The 21,692-nt window shown below is 38.6% G+C and overlaps 1 protein-coding gene across 1 annotated transcript in view; it reads left to right on the top strand.

Moving 5' to 3' along the window:
* The window catches only part of LOC108793968 (syndecan-3-like), a 97,552-nt gene extending 88,703 nt beyond the window's left edge, over nucleotides 1–8,849 (top strand). Inside the window, exons 4-5 of the mRNA XM_018564932.1 lie at nucleotides 72–366; nucleotides 7,872–8,849. Of these exons, the coding sequence (XP_018420434.1) occupies nucleotides 72–366; nucleotides 7,872–8,038 (462 nt within the window). The 3' untranslated portion in view covers nucleotides 8,039–8,849. The remainder of the gene's footprint in view (nucleotides 1–71; nucleotides 367–7,871) is intronic.
* Nucleotides 8,850–21,692: the final 12,843 nt, after the last annotated feature.

The following is a 21,692-nucleotide window of genomic DNA, read 5'->3' as shown; positions in this document are numbered from 1 at the left end:
TAAGCTTAAAATGTATCATTGGCACACGTTCTGTCTATTTCAATCTTATGTTGCCCTTTTCTTGATGACAGACAGACAGCTGGGAAGTGACAATAGCCACTGCTCGTGACAATGAAGTAGAGATTCCTGTCAGTGGAGGGCCAAGTGGGGACTTTGAGATCCAAGAAGAAGACAGCAAATCTCAGACACAACCACCCACAATATTCGACCTGGGAAATGAAGTACTGCCACCAGGAACAGCTCCCACTGACCATGGTCGAGGAAGGAAGGCAGATACTGGCCTAATTGACAACACTATAGATTCTGGAAATACATTGGCACAAATGCCACAAAAGAACATTTTGGAGAGAAGAGAAGTATTGATAGGTGAGCTCATTTATACTTGATTTTTTTTTGTGTGCAATATATAGTGTATTACTCAAAATATTTCATCTTTATAATAGTATTTAATTGGAAAGCAGCAGTATTTCATGAAGTCTGACAAAAGCCTGATTCTAAGGAATTATGTTTAAGTACAAAAATGTCAAGAGGCTGTATTACTTGACATCCAGGAAAATTACATTTCAGTGGTTAAACATATCTCATCTTTTGCAGACACAAGCTGCCAGGGATTTCAGGGATTTTGGTTTGTGACAGGAATGCATTTTAGCAGTACATCAATTTCTGAATCTGCTGCATGTTATTACTGTTTTCCGCTAAAACCTAAAGGCTGATTGAAGTCTTATTTATGTGATGAAGTGAGGGATCACTGTGCCTGACCATTTTGTATGCAGCAAATCTATTATTTTTTATGTTCCTCAAGGTAGATTACAAAGAACAATGAGGGGAATTTATAGAAACTGGAGCAGACAAAATCTGGAGCAGTTGCCCATGGCAACCAATCAGCATCTCTCTCCAGTTTGCTTAGGTAAGATTTGAAAATGAGACAGAGAAAGCTGATTGGTTGCACTGCAAAACTGCTCCAGATTTTGTCTGCTCCAGCTTTGATAAATTCCCCCCATTATGTCTATCCTTCCCCACAGCAATTTTCTTTGCATTTTTGTTTAAAGTTTCAAAAAAGCTATCATTGCCACATTTTGCCACTAGTGCAATAGAATTAGAGCTGCCAAAGACACTGTTGGTCATGTGTTCCTATATTCACATGACTGAGAGGATAGAGGAGCCTTATATACTTTTCTGCTAGTAGTGCAGAATTGGGATCTTACTATTAATGTCATGAAAACATGTTTGCCTGTTTATAATAATGAAAGTAAGCCAGCCTCTCAGGAGATTAGTTATTCCTCCATGCTACTGCTTTCATCCACACACACACATTACAAGTGACATCATCTTGTACTGGTATACTCTTCCTGGCTTTACATGCTGGGCCACAGATGATGTACAATTGTGTGTCACATGCATACACATGGCACATGGGCGATGTATGTGGTATAATGTTAATCAGTGTACCATAGAATAAATATTTTGGGACTCGTACAAAAGGGTACGTTTGTATGAACCCACTGAATATGTCTCTGTACACCTAACACTGTACGATTAGATCAAGATTGCACTTTACTAGTGGTGAATAGGTCGAGAGAGAGAGAGAGCCTGGAAACAAGACAAGAACCTCAGCTCTGTCACTCCTAGGATGGTACCATCTGAAACAAAGTTGTCCTATAGAAGGAAGAGCCTGATACATTATTTGCATAGTACCCTGATCCTCCAAAGTCCTCCAGTTACAAGGAGCAGACTTTTGATCATTTTGAAAACACATAGAATTCCACAAATAAATCTGTGATGTCACAAAACAGAAGCAATTAACTTGTGTTCTGTGATTTCTCTGTCGTAACTTAATTCAGCAGCGAGAACAAAATCGTGGTGTTGGAGTTTTTATGTGATAATCCTGTAGGGCACATCTAACCAATTAGGTAAATACATGGTTTAAAAGTAAATTTACTGTATATGAACTGTTTTACCTGCCAAATAGTCCTCCCATCCCCGCTATTCTACATGGATGCATAGTACAAGGGATTGACATCACTTTTCATTTTCTGCTATTTTGCAGAGAATGTGACACTACACGACAGTGAGCACCAGCAGGAGACTGCTAGTCACAGTTAAGTGGATTTGACACTCCTAGTCTTAGCATTAGAGGCACATTAGATAGGATCATGCAATCTAGTAACTAATAGCAACCTTAAAGGTGTAGCTGAAGCTAGAGATTAAATCAGATTAAGCCATGGTCAAAACCAAAATGACTCTATCGCTTCATCCTATGGTCATGTTGTCTATTCTCAGGGCGGTGGTAAGTCAGGGCATTGCCCTTTAAACTGGGTCCTGTGGTGCCACTGCTGTGTTTCCCTCACAGGTCACCAGGAGCAAGGGCTGTGACATTCACAGCCAATGAGCTCATGCTGCTACACCTGAGCATGTGGCAGCATGAGAAGCGGGCTATAACACTTTAATTAATGAGTCACAGCAATAAATGAATGGGCTTTTCAGCATCAGGCATCCATTTCTAAGATTTGTAGGGTAAGATTTATTACGTTTTACCAGGGGGATGGTCAGGCCTCCTCTCATGCTAGCTTCAGCTGCAAGGTTCTCTAAGCGGTTCTCTGAGATCTTAGGGTCCTTACTCTTGTTCTGTGGGCCTGCTGGCGTTTGTTTGCTGTGTTGCCCACCCCTCAGTTGACTGGTTTTGGACGTGGTCCATGGTCTATGATTGAAGGTCCTGCGTCCTGCATTTTACTCCAAGAAAATACATTTACAGGTAAATCATAATTTTTTTTCAAGCAAAGGCTAGACAAAAAGACTTAAGATGTGAGCAGCAGACCTGACAGCAAGCCCATGGGTCAAGAAGAAGTGTCAATGTCTGGATGATCTCCTACACCCATAGAAGCCTTCTTTTAGAAGAATTATCAACATTCAAAAGCAATTCGTAGCCCCCATGTTTTACTGCTCAGCATCCCCTGTACCTGTGGCATATAAGTGTATCAGAGTTTAGGCATACCAACAACTGACACAAAATCTTTGACAGAGACACTGAGTACAAGTGGAGAGAAAGCTGGCTAAAACTGGGGCAGAAGATAGAAGAACAGATTAGGAATTTGAGGGATTACAGAGGGAGCTGCAGTGTAAGATAAATCTTTCACCGACAGGAAGCTACTAGGCAACAGACTGGGAAAATAAAAGTGAAGCACAAGGGCAATCCTTGCCTCAGATGAGCAAAACAAGAAGCACTGCGGAGTGACAACTGAAACATAAATAGAAAGGGTGCCATATAAAACAAGGGAAATGGCAGGCTCCAAATAGAACCACAGACAGAGAACCAGTGATACTACAAGTAGAGCAAATGGATACCCAGGAGTAGTGCAGCCAGACAGCAGGAGCTGGTCCAGTTAATATTTATGGACAACCACACAAAGGCAGAATGAACCAAACAGTGAGAATTGGGTTGGAACATTGCCAAGGACAAACTCACAGAGACAGGATTACCCGCACAGCAAGTTTTGAGTCAAAGGTTTGCTAGCACAGGAACTCACAAATCGCACATTCATGTAAAAAATAACATAGGCAGATAATAGTGCACTTACAATTAAAGATTCATGCAGTGCTTGAAAGACAGGTGAGAGTGGTCAGACAGTTTTGGGGAAACGCAAATGCAAAGACAGGAAACATACCACACTGCATAAGGAAAGTCAAAATAGTGTAATAGGTAGAGCATGTGCACAACTCACAGCTCTCTCATTGAGTTCAGACTCAATGCCTGAGTCTGAACTCAAGTTCAGGCTTTGAGTCAGACTCAAAGCCTGAGATGACCTCCTGTCTATTATTTCGACTGTCAATGAACATTACTAGACTAGTGACACCAATCCTGAGCTTCCTCTTTTCTAGAAAACTAGAAACCTACCCCTCCCACTAAGAAACCCACAGAGCAAACCCTGTTGTTGCAAGCATTTGAATTTCAGCTGGTGTGAGAAAACTGATTTCAGGTGATTACTAGGGAAGATGATTTCACAGACAAATTACTAGAAACTCTCATTTTCTCTCAATAAATGTACTTGAAAAAAATATATTTGTGTGTTTTTAGGGGTGTATTCAGGGTAGTTCAGTTTTCATTTACAGGTCTATTCACAAAAGGGTGAAGAGTTTGGAGAAGGCAGGAGAAGTGAACAATCTAGGAGAACATATGTTCATTGAATTGGAGAATGTTTCCAAATCAGCTATTTTGTCCTAGATTGTTCACTTCTGCTTTCTCCGAACTCTTCATCTTTTTGTAAATAACCTTGTTAGCGTTTGTATTTTTTTCTTATTTGGTGTATTTGATTATTGATGTACTGTTGTGTTGTTTAGAGGTCTTTTTATGAAGGGTTTATTTGGAAATTCACCCTTCAAATCTATTACTGAAATTTACCCAAGTGAGAATCGATAGAATTCAACTTGCATTCCACAGTAATTTTTCCCTATCTACAGTAAGAGGAATGTGCACCAGACAAATGCAGCAGCTAGTGAACAGCCGTTGAAGCTCATTTGTACAGTAGCTGTAAAGAATAGGTTTGTACCCTGCAGGTAGATCTAGACAGAGAGCAGTAGCTCCCTAAGATTCAAAAACTGTTTATATAGTTCTGGGAAGTGGGGGACAATTTTTTTTTTAAATTACAAAGAAGAAAACAAAACTTGTAGAAGTGCTTAACCTGTATTAAAAACACAGGTTCCACATTTTCCATCAACAGTCATTGCATTTTCAGAAGGAAATGCTATAATTTGACAGCTCAACCAGGTGAATTATAGTTAAAAATAGGTTAGATGAATGTGCCGGGAAGGTTACATTCACTCTTTTTTTTTATAGTAATGACATGTTTCTATTGAAGAACAGATGTTGCTGATTGTCAGGGAATATAAGTGAATTCTGGAATATATTTCCACTAAGTTAACTTGATAAATAGGATGAATTTTCATCATATAATTTTAGGTGAATTTTAGGCAGATGTTGGGTAAAATTAACATACTGTCGATCATTGATAAATATACCACTCATTCCACTTTTTAACTTTCAGTTTCTTTCTTTTCTGTGAAAAAACCCTCCATAAAATAATGAGGCTGATGAGGTGCTGTTTTTGGCACAAGATCCAATATAGTTGTTTTCAATAACCCTCATAAGCTATTAAAAAGCTCATTGCACCCTTAAAAACGAGCTAATTTCTCCTTTCCTTTGCATTTTGCCACAACGGTGAAACTTTGCTAAAATCTCCCAAACTTTGTTAAAAATTGGTGGAAATGAGTTTTATATATTTGCCTGCTGCTTTTTCCCCCACATACGTTTTATTTAATTTTTTGTATATATACATTCAGACATCAAAAATATATTCGAACATGTACATGGTATGGACAATTGTTGTTAAAATAATTACATACAAAAATATGAACATATTAACATATAAACACATAAACAAAAAAAACAAGAGAGTTCTCTGTAAAAGTTCACAGAATTTGATGGGCATCTAAGCATTTGGATCATGGCTGCAAGTATCTATTGGCATAGACATTGGTGGTCAGATGGCCATTTCCTCTTATGATTAGACAGGTCGAAGCTACCCAGATCTGCTACTGAATGGCTCGGCCAAGTCTCCATTGTTAGTTCAGTACCCGTGTTCATACCACCAGGATAGGGCATAGGCTGTCAGGGCAGTGAGATAACCCACGGCACACATGGCCCCTAGGGGACCTTAAAGGAGAACTATGAGGTGAGTGATTTACACTCATCCTCATAGTTAGAGTTAATGTGACAATTAAACTGTCACCCGTCGGCTCTATTGATCGGTAGGTGAGTGAACCCATACCATCGCTCGCTCACTTTCCAATCATCTCCTTGTAGAGAGCAGTACTGTCAGTCACTGCTCCCCGCAGGGTTTCCCCACTCCGATCCTCCAGCACTGACTGGAGGAACGGACGGGGGAGGGGGCATGCACAGCCGGCTCTGCCTTGGGCAGAGCCCACTGTTAATCAGCTAGCTGGGTGGATCTTGACAGTATTGTCGGGATCCGTCCTGGCTTTGGCGCTCTCAGTATATAGCGAGCTCTAGCTCGCTATATAATGAGCTTTCGTTCATGGGAGGACGTTAGTATATGTCCTCCCGTAAGCCTTAAGAGAACTATGGGATAAAACGTTTACCACAAAGTTCTCTTTTAAGTGTATCAGAGGATCATACTCACCTCTCAAGCTTAAAAAAGGGGTTCCACAGGGAACAGAGTGTTGTCCATTGAGGTCATCTACATGTGACTGAGAAAGGATTTTAGCAGGGGTGTCCCCAGGCGTAGTGTCACTCGGAGTGGCCGCCGGGTGACACCCACCTGGGACGTCATCACATATGCGCGTGATGACATATGCCTTTACCTGCCAAAGGGAAGAGGGGATGGTCGACTGACGGGAAAAGGTATGCCTCCGGCTCCCCTCCTCTCTCATGCAACTGTTGTGTGCTCGGCCCATGACCAAGTGCCTGACTTTTCACAGGGGGTGACACCAAAATAACTGTCAGTCATTTTGGTGTCACCCCCTCTGATGGTGTCACCTAGTGCGGGTCGCACCCCCATTGTGATGCCACTAATTTTTTAGTAATATCCCAATAACAAAAAAATAGCTAGTTCATGTTTTATACCACATTCTTCAAAAAGTGCAACTACTTGCTTTAAAACATTGGGAAATGGCCCAAGAGATTTCCACGGAAATCAACATTTTTCTTGCTGTTAGTTAAACTTTGGTAACCTTGTGCATCCTGTTTTGCACATTCTGGAGAGTATCTGCTTTTTTTCATAACAATCTCAGCGCTAAAATTACTGAAAGCGGAAAGCAGTGACATGTGATGCTACTGATACTGGAATAATGCATATTATGAATGTTTAGGTTACAAAAAGGTGTTTCTTTATTCAGTGCAAATTACATGTGAAATTGCAGTCAGGCACAGTTGTGAGCAGATATGCTGGTATGTCAAAATAAGTAGAGCCAGAAGTGTCAATTCTATTTAGTTTTGTTACCAAGAATATTTTTTTCTGTGACCTAAACGTTCTTCTTAGCAAGCCTTTTGCTAATATTTTAGCATCATCAAGCTTATTTAGCATGAAGTATCTTTTGAAATAGTTTCATCAGGTTTGTGAATTCTAGTTGTGTCCATATGCAGCACTGTAGCTGTATTTTTTTTTTTTTTTATAAACGAGCCTAGTTAAATCAAATCATCTATTTCCTTGCCTTTCGCCAGCTTCCATTTGTGGCTTGTGACAGCAATCAAGAAGTATTGATTGCCAGCTCTTGAATGAGTGGTAGCTGATGGACCGTATACGTATACATTCATGTTTTTATTAAGCACTATGTATTGTCCTATACAAAATAATGAGACTCAGATATTCTCAAACTATCATTTTCTAGTACACATAACAGGCAATTCCTATAGAAGACACTATAGAACATTAAAGTATATTTTCTGGTATTGGAGGAAGAAAACCAGTGTACAGTTAAAGTAAACTTGTCATAAAAGAAGCATGGACCTCTAATGACCTCTCCTTATAAAAATGCTAGTTGCTTGGCTATAATGCTGACCCTCTTACTTCAGTATCTTGAGTCACAGACATTTAACAAGTATGCAGATAAGGGCTTGTCTTTGACTTTGATGATCTTGTTATAAGTCAGTTACTCAGAAAGTATTAAAGTTAGAGGGTCCTAACAACTAGCATTTTCAGAAGGAGCTTAGATATAGCAGCCTCCATATTTTTCTTAGGACAGGTTTACTTTAGGGTTAATTTGTTTTTTTTAACCCATGTAAAAAAGGAATTGATGCATGCTTTTATCCCATTTGGATCCTATAATGAAATGATGGTTTGTTTTTTACATTTCTTTAGCTGTAATAGTTGGAGGAGTGGTCGGAGCCCTGTTTGCTGCATTCCTAGTGATGTTGCTGATTTATCGCATGAAGAAGAAGGATGAAGGAAGTTATGCCCTGGAGGAGCCCAAACCAGCTAGTGTCTCATACCAGAAACCGGACAATCATGAGGAGTTTTATGCATAGTCAGGGGAACATGACCTTTTGTTTCCCTTTCATCAGTCCCAATGAACGGTGAGCCTGTGGACGGATCTTACAATCCTGGCTCCCAACTTGGATGGGGGCTCTGTCTTTTTTCTAGATCGCAACTACCTGAAGTGTGATATCATAAAGTGTTGTCCAATCTGGATACTCCACCAACCTTTGGAAGTAGAAAATGTTCCTATTGTCTGACTCCACCCGTTCCTTTATGCGTTTGTAAACTGTAAATGCCCACAACTGCCACGTGCTTCCTTGAGGGTTCTTCTAACATGCTTGACTGATTTTCTTCTCTGTGGCCATTGTGTAGCAGATTCCGGGACCCATAAAAGCACAAGTGATACCCACTAATTCAGTATTGGCATATGGCATATGGAATACTTATCTGCCAGCACAGGGGCACAGTTTTTTTTTTTTTATATTTCCAAAGTAGGATGTTTATGTAGATGCTGAATGAAATCTTCAATATCATGTAAAACTGTATTTATCAATTTAATACATTTATATTGATTATATTGCAGTCCGACCACAGGCTTCACCATTAAACTGTAAATAGGTTCTTGTGTAAATTAATAAAATGCTAGCAAGTCTAATTAGAAAGGAAGCAACACAGCTTTTTTAACATTTAATGAAAACATTCTAAAGCAATTATGTTATTATGTGGGTGTGAAGAATGAAATATGGAGAAATCTTTTTGATTTAAAATGGTACAGTGATGGAAAGAGATAATAAATTAACTTTGGTTACGTGTAGTGCCATAAGATGCAGCCTTGGTTTAACCAATATTCTACCCTCAAATACGTTATAAAAAACAGGATATATATCCTCCCAAATGTTTTAGCAAATTAACCTTATTTGTTCAAATCCGCAGCCCTTTTGATTACCTCCTACCACTTGATTGGCCTAAAATTAGTACTGCTCTCCATGAACTGTTGGGAGGTACTGTATATGTTCTTCCTAAGAGCGTTTGAGAACAAATCATACCTCCATGAGTCAACAGTCTTCTTTAAAACCGATCTTAAGGCTATACCCTTTGTTTCCTTCCAGGTAAGGAAATTACATCCAGTAGTTGCACGGTAAATAAAACATAAAAGCATAACTGACACCAAATACAGCATGTATGTAACATTTTCTCCTTGTCATATATTCACCGATTTATAGATAAAAAGAATTCATACAGATAAGTACATTCTTAGGATGGAAATTATACCAAACCTTTAGGTGTTACTGGGATTGATTATGCAGTTAAACTGTTTGTTTCAACTTAAAAACATTCAGATATTGAATAGGGATACAAATAATTTTTATGGTTTGATGACTGTGGGTTGACTCAGCCACCAGACTCTGATATTGGTTACATCAATAACAAGATCCCTGGGTCCCTAATGATGCTTACTTGCTACAGCCATAACAGAAGTCACATATATCTTGTTGAGTTTTAATTTGCTGTACATGACCACATAATATGAGAGCTGTTTAGCCAGAAACTCCAGCAGAGAGAGGAGCTAGAATGTGGTTTGTTCTATTAGCACTAAAATATAATATTTGGTTGGTTGAACTGTTTCATTAACTTGAATGAGGTCTTCACATGGTAAACAAGTACCTTATATGTATAAACAGCAACAACAAAATCTTCCATCCCTTGTTGCTCCATCTGACAGTTATCCTACATGCTACTTCAGTGTGATACCTAGTCGAAGGACGAAAGTAGACCTGCATTAACCACTCTAAATGACTCATACAGGTTGATTCACAAAAATGGTAGTGTTGCCTTTTAGTGTTCATTTAAAACCTCCATTTTAAAAGCGTAGGAACTTCTGCACTTGGTTGGATGTTTGAAGCAACCGCATTTAATTCATGAGGATGAAATCTACTTTTTTAGTAAAACATCCCAGTAATGTCCTATTTGCAGACTGGGCTGCATAAGGTAATGGTCAAGTTATTTGTGTTTTTCCCCTTTCTTATCTTCAGCTGCATGCACCAGATGTTACTTGCAGTAATTATTATTAGGAATAGCACACAAATTAGGGGTCATATAAAAAAAACTCAGGCACACTAAAACCATTCAAGGCATGGTCAGGAATTGTAGTGTTCACTGTACTCTGAGAATAAGGATGTAGTAACGCATAGGTCATTGGTTGACTAGATGAGTCTGGATCGATATTGTAAAGAAGAAAGAAAGATGAATTTATACAACAAAGGATTTAAAATAACTGCAGAGTTTTAACTAGAAGTAGAATTTCTCTCAATCAAGCTGAATGTCATTTCTGTGGCAGTGTATGTTCTTGTCAATCTCCCTGTGGATAGAGACTGAATGTAATATTCCAAGGGGAGTTTTGTGAATTTGCAACAAAGGTATCAGCCAATCAGAAAACACTCCTTGGCCCGACTTCAAAGAATGCAACATCACGAATGGCAAATATCATGACCTGAGATTTTTTTTACATCCATTGTATGTGGTAAAAAATATTTCTAGAACAAGGGGTTGGGAAATTGGGTTATACTGTAATAGAGCATTTTTGTATGTACAGTATGTAATTCACTAGGATTTTAGCATTAAAAATTTGCTTCTTAAAATCTGTTCTGAATGTGTTCTGGATCACAAAGCACAGACTTTAAAGCCAAAAGCTGACGTAACTTAAGCATCAAGCAAAGACAAAATAATTCACTTAGCAAATAAAAGTATCTTTGCCAATGATTCTTACGCAATGTTGCAGTAATGTATCTTCCTAATTTTATAATTATTTCTGTGATGTATCCATTAAGGACAATAAAAAACTGAAACAATTTGAAATTATTTTTAGTGTTTTTGTTTTTTCCTTACCACTCGGAATGGCCATGAAGAATAGGTGCACTGAGTAATCGGTTTAGAGCTTCTGCCAATCAAATGGAATGGCATAAGAGTAGGAATTGCAGCTAAACCTATGTTCCTTAGAAGCTTAACAATTCAGCATGGCCAGTCAGAGACTCTATATCCGGAAATCAAATTTGGATCTACAACACGACAAGCATCATTACAGCTTCAGTTAGAGGCAATGATCTTCTGTGCCTAAACAGATATATCATAAGGGCACCTATTTTAAATGGGGAAAATGGATCGTAAATTATGTGTATATATCTACAGAGCATTACATGTTTCCAATCCATGAAATCACATGATGACACGAGGGAATCAAATGTATAAGAATTTTGTAAAAAAATCTATTGCTGTAAAACTTAGACTTAATATGTATTTACTACCTGATGCACATGTGCCTTTAACTTATGCATTCCCACTGGACTTCCGTAGATTCTAATATGCCTGCATAGATTAATTAAATAATGCATTCGGTTATACTATAATTTTAAACAACTAACATGATCAAGTGCCAAGACCCAGAACCTTTGAACTATTGCCTTGATTTGTGTTTTAGTAGAGTGCATGGGACCTGATATATCAGAACCATTTCATATAAATATAACAAGCAAGCGCACCAATAACTTACATTTGGAGACTGAACCTATTGGTACATTTGTTTGTTATATTTCTATCAAATGCTTTCATCAATGTTTTTTAGTTGGGTTGTAATTTGCTTAATGACCCCCAAGTTTGGGCTATGAATGTATATAATCGATTACTTAGGAAGTGCACATGTTTACTATATTTCTACATGATACATCACCAAAAACCAGACTTACTTCCCAGAATGCACCAATCCAAGTTTTGAACCGAAAACTTTGCATCTGATTTGTGGACATGGGAAAATAACAAACAATACAATGTAATTGTAAAACTTAAGTACACTTTCCTTTTAGGTTTACCACCAACAATGTAGTCGGAGGGCCTACCTAAGAAAACCATTCCATTACACATATTCCATATATTAAAGTCAAGTTAGCACTTGCACTATGTAGTTGGTAAATGTAAGGAGATTGTGTCAGCAGATTGATATTAAATTAGCCATCTTTAGACTGTTCAACTATTCCTATTACAGAACTGCATTTTGTATACAATAATGCTGTGCTGTAAGGGTATTTTCCCAGGTTTTAACTGTAAACATATGATCTTTAAAAATGTATGTAAATATATCATCTTTACTGTAAACTTGCTTATTTGGTGGCAAGATACAAAAAACACAAAGCACTAAGCAAGGGAAGTGGTATCAACATATGTACAAGGTATAAGAATTAGATATTGTTACTGTATCTAGGCATACTTTTGGCCCCATTTATACTTGTGATTAGGGCCTACTGCAAGACATTACAGGTTATCATCTTTCATACTGCTCGTTGCCATTTAAATCTTTTCTTGCTAGTACAATTCCTTAGAGAAAATGAGACATATGTTTTTCAAAACATTCTTAGAATGAAAACCATGGGTCAGTTTGGATCAATGATGTCCTATACTTAGCTAGCACAAGCAGCTCTAGATGACATGGTCTGTAAAATATTACATTGATGTTGAGGGTCATGATGTCCACTAGTTGCTCTCCAATTTACATTGATGTTCAATCCCTGTTCTGTTTCAAAGTGTTCGGTAAATAAGTAATTTACATAATTTTAGTGTCTCCTCTGCCCTGGCTAACCAGATCTCCAGCCATCCTAACAAGCCTGCTACATTGTGTACAGCAGAGCAGCATGTCACAATACTAGACTGTGTACGTATATAACACAAATTTGAAACAAATGCTGTAAACAGGCCCTTTAAAATAGGTGAAAGTGTAATTAATGGTATGTGTATGGGAGGAAGGAGAGATTTGTGTATATTTATATGTGAGAAGGAGTTCAGATGTACTTGTGATGATTTAATAAATCTGATAGTACATGGCCACGCTTCACTGGAACTGAGGCCTATATGTTTGCTATATCAGTGCCTTTCAAAGTAATAAGGTACAGAAGTGAGAAAACCATGCAAGCTGCATGTGTACAGTACATCCTTCTCTAGTCCTCTGTCTGGAGGAGCAGTACTGGGAAATTACTGGGAAATAAGGCTGAGAGCTAATTAACAGCTCATGCAATTAGTGGCATGTCAGCCTGCCAGGGGCTAATTAACTGGTTTGGAAAATTACCACAAGACGTGTTGGAAAGAAAATAAACCTTATTCAGTATCAGTGTAGATAGCACCGATTGTCTACAGCATAGCCTTTCACTATAATTGTAAAGTCACTCGACATCATTCTGTTGCATGAAATGTTTCTTACCAATGCAAGCACATTTGCCTCACTCTGCTTGGAAGCTTTATTATCATTGCATGGATGCTCATCAATATTTAAATGTATGCAATGTTACTCCCTAAAAAGGAAGTATAAGTATGCACTCTGAAAATCTTTTTTTTTTTATATTTAAGCTATAGCTCAGGGTTCCTTTTTTTTTTTTTTTTTACTGTTCATGAATCATAAATGCTGATTTGCTTATGTTACAGGGCTGATGCTATTCTGATATTTTCTGTAAGCTGTTAGTTGATCAATATTTTTTATAGTTCTGCAATACTACAGATCGATTTTTATTTGAAAGCCAGCTTTAATAATAGTTTTCCCTTTTGTATGTAAACAACAGGGATTTCTGGTTTAATAGCAGGCCACCCTACCAACTTTGCAAAGATTTGATAATAAATATACTTCCTTTTTTTTTTTTTTTTTTCTTGGTTCTGATCTAAGTACATTGGAATGCATTACTCCTGTTCTTTAGAATTTCACAATGACCATGTTTTTTTTCTTGGAACTGTATACTAGATCATAGAGCAAACCTTCTTAGTATTGTAAGCTCACACGGGCAGGGCCCTCCTTACCATCTTGTCTTGAATTGTATTGTGATTGTAATGTCTTCCTTATATTGTAAAGCGCTGCACAAACTGTTGGCGCTATATAAATCCTGTATAATAATAATGATGATAATAATAATACTAGTAAATGTTGCATGCAGTGTCTAATAAAGTAGATCCCTCTTGTGCAAGTAAAATAACACAGGCAATATATGTTAGTCTGTAAGTCTAGCCAAGGTTTTTTGTACCTACAAGTCAGTTTTCTTTTTTAGACAGTATGTACTGTTGCTGTGGACCTATGCTTTCAATTTTGATAAAGGTGAGTTAGTTCTTATTATGCTACCTATAAGAAAGTATCCTTTCTTGGCATGAGTAATATGATGCAGATCCTTACCAACATTCCGGGTCATAATTTTGCTGTTCTTTTCTCATCTAGCCATGCTGTGCCTTAAAGCTGACCCCCAGACAAAAAAAAAGTCTCTCTCAAAACGCCCTCTCTCTCTCTGGATTATGTAGATAATCTAATGTTAAATCCCTGTGAAGTCTATTGTACTACTTACTAATGGAAGGCAGTGTAAAGGTGCCCATACACCTTACAATTTATCTGCAGATTTTCTGTGGTCAGATGGAAAAAGTGCAACAGATTGGCCCAGGTGGAGATTACTTCATCCACACAGTTAAGTGTAGATGGAGGAATCTGTGGCACCTTTTCCATCTGACCACAGAAAATCTGCAGATAAATTGTAAGGTGTATGGCCAGCTTAAGGGTGTGGCAGGGCTCTCTGCCAGGCTACAATTCACAGTTACTGCTAGTGTGGGTGGCATTTGGGAAGTATTGTGGGCGTCTACATGGGCTGTGACGGAGGAGCATGAGACTCTCCTGTCATCGCTGCATCATTGTGACAGACAATCAAGTGTAGCCTTTTTTGCAAGTACAGTGCAAGCAGAGGTAAAAGAAAATATGGACTGATGAGGGACAGAGCGAGGTAGGTAGTATCACCCCCCAGGCAAACAGTGCTCTTAGCATGAATGGCAGAAATGACAGGCTGGGATATGCTGAAGTGTAGGGCAGGTGGGAATGGTGCTGGGTGGAAATAGGCAGTGTAAACTCCACCAGCACCCAATGCGCCTCCTTGACTACTGCAGGTGGCACATTGATCTGCTGAAGGGGAAGCAGCACAACCAGTGCCCAAGCAGATTAAAAGCATTCTGCAATGATCAGTCGTGGCAGGAAATAGGTGCCCTTTGAGTGATCTAAGGCAACACATTTTGCTGCTTTACAGGAATCAGGAGGGCCAAAGCAAAAAGGAACAAAATAAGTACAAATCAGTGACAGGTATGTAAAACTCTCTATGTATGTCACAGATTTCTTTTACCTGGAGTTCAGCTGGAGCCTCGGCCCGCCCTGTCGTGATTGGACGGCGGCCACACACTACGGTCCGCCACCGGGACACCTTACACTGGCGCCCGCAACTTCCTCACAAGGTCAGCGCTGCCGCCCCTCGGCCGGGCCTCGGTGGCCTTGTGGGAAATCCGGGCCTGTTTCTAGTAAAGGTTAGCCAATACAAGCCAAAAATGTTGCCCAACTTAGGCAACATTTTACACACACACTAGAGAGCAGACAATGTGAAGCAGCTACTTGTTGTAAATTGCATACCAAAACATGGAAGTGAAGTAAAGACAGAACTGATATTCCAACAAAATGTAAGAATACACTTTAAGGCATACAGAATTAAATCTGATTGTACAATCTCCTTTTGACTTGCCAATGTAGTGTTATAGTCTACTTAAATTGATTGAATTGAATGGATTGACTGAAACAGAGAGGGAAACCCCTGTGGAGGGCAGTGACTAACAGTCACTGTTTTCTACAGGGGAGCAAAGACTGAGAGATGACTGATCAGTCAGCTGTTGGTGTTAGAACCAGTGTGGGACAGCATTGTCCATAGGTAGTAATTGCATGTAATAGAGAGGTACTGTATGAGGCATTGTGAGTAATATGGAGGAATAATGGATTTAGTGTAAGGGAGATTTGAGTCAATGGTTGATTTACTAACCTTATAAACACACCACGAACATGTATACACCTCTGTAGTGTGTTCCCTCCCAGCATGATCTATGGGTGGAATCTAAACACCTTTGTAGTGTGTACACACCCAGCAGGTGTGTTGTGCAAAGCCCTGCCCTGAATTGCAAGGTGATGTTGTGTAAATTAGCTCTATGTTGTGTTGCTTGCGTTGATGAATGCAGGAATATAAATGCATGAGCTAACCATTTTTGTCTAAACTGTGAAGCAGCGTTATATATGCATCATGTGCATGATTTTTCTATATATGGCATTAGTGGAAATATGCTTTTAGAGACTTTTTGGTTGATAAATACCTTTTGCTGTGTGAAAATCACACGCACCTGGTGCGTGCGTGTGTATAGGTTAGTAAATCACCCCCAATGTGTTTATTAAAAATGTATGTTGCACTGAGTGAAAGAGTGAGTTATCGCAATGTGGAGGGAATTTATCACAGCTGGAGCAGGGAGAATCTGGAGCAGGGAGAATCTGGAGCGGTTGTCTGCCCCAATTTTGTTAAATTCCCCCCAATTTGTATTATAGAAGTATGTAATATAGGGCAAGATGCACAATATATCAGCAGGGTAGGTCACTGTGTGTAGTATAGAGGTGTAAGGCGCTAAGAGTAGCAGAGACAAGAAACACTGCATGTAATAGAAAAGCATTAAGATCTGTATGTAATAGGCATACTGTGTGTAGCAGAGAGGCAAAGGCATCAGAAGTAACAAAAAGACCTCCCTAGCTCTGTGTGTTAAGGTACAAATCACACTTGTGGGCAGATCTTGCTGGTAACATAAATACAAGAGAGTACGCTGTGCATGCTTAACTGCAGATCACACGGTGACTTGAATTTTGAGGTAATGAGCGGTCAGTGCTGGGGGCAAATCTAACGTGCCTCTCCTCCTGCACTTTACTTCATTTATGTGTTGGAAATTAGTGACTTTTTGAAATGTGAGTACTTTGGACAGCATGCAAACTATGTTAGCATACTGTGCAGTGAGTATTCAGAATTTTAATGTCTTAATTTGATTTGCATTAATCAGTATATTCACGTGAAATTACATTATGCATCAATATAATCCCTTTAGCACGTAGCATACAAAAGCATTTTAACACTTTGATTAAGTCAAGCATGGCACGCCATAGAATATATGCATTGGCAATGGTAGTGCTACCTTTTGCTTGCCTTATTTTACAGTGTGCAGTGTGAGTGTTAGCACTTTGCTGGTGAAGTGGTAAGTTTCTAAAGTCTCTTGTCTCAATGTTCACACAGTAAGAAAACCCATGAAATTCTTAGAATAATTCTAAATGAGTACAACTTACATTCGAACAATATAACATTTATACCTGGTTTCATTATAGAGATGTGGAATGATCGTTATATGGAAACCCAACTTTTTCAAGGATCAGTCCTCCCAAAACTTATATCTCAGTTTTCGTAGATGTTGAAGAGTTAAAGCCCATTTCCACCTTTGTGGAGGTATTTAAAAAAAAAAACATATGCCAGCAATGTACACTGAGCATACATGAAGCAGGCATATGCAGTTGCTGTATATGAATACAGAAACTTACTTTTTTTTGTTAGCTGTCCTCTTCAACTCCTCATTGCTCCTGCAGTCTGTGTAAATTAACATGATCTTTTTAAGCTTTCTCCACCTGTTCATTAGTATTCATAGTGGCAACCCCCCCTGACAGTGTATTGTAACCTGGAAGGACAGAGCTGGTGGCATTGATCTTGTTACAATGACTCACAGGGAAGGGGTCAGCTACTTTACAGCCTATAAAAGACAATTCGACCCCATTGTCAGATTGAGTTTCCTGTGGGGAAAATATGTAGGACTCAGGCCTACTTAATGTCCTTAAAAAAGCCTGCAATGTAAGTCATGAAAATGTAAGCACATATACATCATCACTGCATCTCTACATCACCAGAATAAATGCTAATCACTTACAAAATTTGAAATGGGCTTTTTTAATTTCTTGAATTCCTGGGTATGCAAACCTGCTGTGCCCATTAATATCCTCTGTTTGACTCTTAACGGGGAACACCTAGTGATGGGTAGAAACACAAAAAACTTCCACGTGGACAAGAACAGAATCAGGAATGACGACAGGGAGATTTTGCTGTTGGAGCACCCAAAACAAATAGGAAGCTGACTCATTCCACTAGGCTCTAAATATCACTAAGTCATTACATTTTTGGGGTACTAATCCTTTAATGTTTTAAGCAATGCTAATATATTGTAAGGATAACATTACAACATATGCTTGTAAGGATAACATTACAATATATGCTTGTCTGTACAACTAGCAATTACCTCTATAAACAAGGAGAAATTCTTAGGTTAACGTAATATTTTACTGATATGTCAGCTTCACACGAATGGGCTGCAGTAATATGCACTGCAGTAGTGCACAATGCATGGGTTTCGATGAATACTAATGCACTGTGGAGCCATACATTTTGATCCTTGGCTGTCTCTTCTGGCTATGTGCTCGTTCTTCTTTTGTTCCACCTCTGGTATTGGTCCCTCTGTCTACTGCTCACAATCTTGCTCTTCTGCTCCACCCTTTATTCAAGTGGCCTCCTTTTTTAACAGGATCTGGGCATTCTGTCTTTAAAACCCACCCTTCCATAACTGCAGAGTTCAGGAGAGAACTTAAGGTAGAGAGATTGGGTACTAAAATATCTGCTTAGTAATGTGCTTTCCACCATAACATACAGTGGTAACGCAACAAAGGTCATCTAATTGCCTGTCAATGTTTTATTATTGCGCACTAAACAACATTTAGCAGTGCTGCCCATTAGTCAAGCAGTGTGTTGTACTATGAAATGTTACCACGTGAGCCATAAAGTCTAAAAAGCTATTTGTTGGTGTGCAATACCCCTTTGAAGCCTTTTCTCTCAACTTTAACAGTAGTAAACAATATAAAAAATATTATGAGCCTTAGTAGGAAATTGCAAAATGTCTATGCACATTAAAACCTAGCACTTTTCAAACTAGTGCTATGCAGGCACACAGGGGATAATGAGAATCACTAACTAGTGTGCTGGGCTTTGGACAGCTGATGTCAATTGTCATGAAGGACTCTGAGACCCTTCTAAACACCAGTACTTTCAAATCAGAGTTTTATATTTAGGGCTATTTTTTAAGGGTATTTTGATTCAAGTACACATTGTTTTTACAAGAATCCAATCTCAGAATGCAATATGTTGTAACATATTACAGTTTGTTCTTTCCTGTATGCCAACCAGGATTGTAAGATTAATAAATAATGCTTTCAGTGTTTCTGCAACAATGCTTTAAAAAAACAAGTGTGTTATCTAGATATCAGAGGGATTCACACTTTGAGCACTTTATTCTTTGATGAGAACCTTTCAGAATAGAAATTGAAGAAACAGAAGGTGGGTAGATAAATGGAGGATATAAAATGCTGAAAGGAAGCAGGTTCAGAAATTGAAGGAAAGAAACTTGGATGAAGGATATAAAAGGAGGATAGAGAGCTCTAATAATAAATAATAAATAAAGAGAGGAAATTGAGGAACAGAAATAGAAATAGGTCACTAGAATAGAAATGTATCCCCCCTAGTAGTTAGATAATATTGTATGGCTCCCATTTTTGGTTTCACAACTGTGAAAGTTGCAGATAATTTTTTATATATGCAAATAAATCAACAATGGAAAATGTTTAAATAAAGATCTTTTAAACAAAAAAAATTAGTGGGTTAGTTACCAGTTGGCACCAATCTTGTATGATACATATCATACTGTATATTTAATTCATAGGATTTTTAAGTGGAAATATTTTATGCGTGCTGTCTCCACAAATTGTGTGGCGAGAATGGCGGAGTGGTACTAAACACTGCGCCATCCTCATTTTCCCCCAAAGTCACACGGTAATAAAAATGCTCAGATTCAAATTTCATTTTGTGTTTAAGCAGCCATATTGAATCCTGCTTAACCCACATTTTACAAAAAAGCAGACAAGCTACATGGAATGTATTGGTATCATAAACCACCACTAGCCTGGGGCTGCAAGGGATTTCTGATAAATAGTCTGGTATGCAGCTAAAACACAAATTTGAGACTGGGATATTGACCTATATCTGACCCCTCATACATCTCAAACGTCAAGTTCTAAACGTCAAGTCAAAATCTCAAAAGTCAAGTTTTAGTTTCATATTCCATAACTCCTATGGTGATGGAATTACATTCTTAAAAGTGGTCACATTTTTGTAGGAGAAGAAACCATTTACGTTAGACATCAAACATTACTTTATTATAAGGTCCAGAAGGCTAAAAATACATATTAGACCTCCTAGGAGAAACAGACATCAAAAATATATTTATTGTTTGGTATCTAACAATTCATAATTTCATCCCACTAAATAATATGATGGTTTGCAGAAAGTTAAACCTGGTCTTATGGAAATATATATATATACGTGCCCAGGATAGTTGTCATTAAGGGAATGTCTGCTGGGCATAATCAAATACCCCAACCCACCTACAAGACACCACTGAGATTTATTGACTGAGTGGAGTTAGCTCTGCAACACTCTCTTTAGGGCTGCAGCAGTAGCACACTGCTCTGTATCGCACACTGTCATAGCTGTCGTGTTTTTAATCTTTATGTGCATGTGTACACTCTATTCAGATACCTGCATGGCTGCGCTGCAGTGCGGCGATCCATGGTAGCATGCAGTGCTAGGGTTGCCACCTGTCCAGGATTCACCTGGACAGTCCGGGTTTTGAATGCTGTGTCCAGGTTCCATGGCAGCTGAAACCTGGACACAAGATGTCAGGCAGACAGGGGCAACCAAAATAAAGATACGGGCTACTGCCCCCCCACTAAAAATAGTCTTGACTGTGATATTTACATATGAATGGGTGGCACTATTTACATATGAATAAACCACTCATTCTCCCCCAAAAATTGTGTTTGGGTGTTTGGGTTTCGCTGGAAAAAAGGTGGCAACCCTATGCAGTGCGCACCGATGAAATGCAGCACATCTGCATTTTATTGCAGCGCACCGCCCACGGTGTTGTGGCATGAGACACATAGAAAACAATTGTGTTGGAAAACACAAGCCCCAATGCATTTGGTGTAAATCAGCCCTAAATCTGCAAGTGACTAAAATGCTGAACCAAAAGACCAGACAGGTGCTAAAGCATTTTTTTCATTTTTAAACCCTTTCATTTTTACTGTTCATAGTGTCTGTTTTGTAATATGTTTTTTGTATATATTTTCTGCACCATTTTTCTTTCGTTGTCATTAAAATAATATTTAACATTGTGACACTGAATCTCTGAATGCACTAACTAGAAATTAACCTGTTCCTGCCAAGTCTATGCACATATGAGGCCTTAAAGAGGTGGGCCCCATCTTCTGCGGGACTGCATATATACCGAACTGTGTTTGTGCTGCAAACACGCTCCATAGCACACCTCCAGATCGGAGATCGGCTATAGTAGTAATAGCCATAGCCATAGAAGTCATAGTAAACAAAAAAAAAGTCTGTTTAAGAAAAAAAGATGGAAGGGCCAGATCTAGGTCAGTGATAGTATGAGTGCTAGCTTTAGAGTCAGGGTAATTTAGGTAAGATTTAAAAAATAAAAGCAAAATGCGCACTTCTGTTTATGGACCCTACTAGAGATACAAAGAACAAATAACACACACATACATGTGGCATGATATATGAATGTCAGAAATAGGATAATTTATTTTTGTGGTGAGTCATGGTCATGGCAATAAATATACAGCTACATTTTGAATAATGTTTTTTTTTAAAAATATTTTGGGCCAGTTTTCCCATAATAACCTCCCCCCCCCCA

Source organism: Nanorana parkeri, unplaced genomic scaffold, assembly GCF_000935625.1.
Source record: "Nanorana parkeri isolate BGI_ZX_2015 unplaced genomic scaffold, ASM93562v1 scaffold796, whole genome shotgun sequence".
In the NCBI taxonomy this organism is placed as follows: domain Eukaryota; kingdom Metazoa; phylum Chordata; class Amphibia; order Anura; family Dicroglossidae; genus Nanorana; species Nanorana parkeri.
The sequence above is the reverse complement of the archived record's forward strand: the minus strand, read 5'-3'. Positions and strand labels throughout refer to the sequence as shown.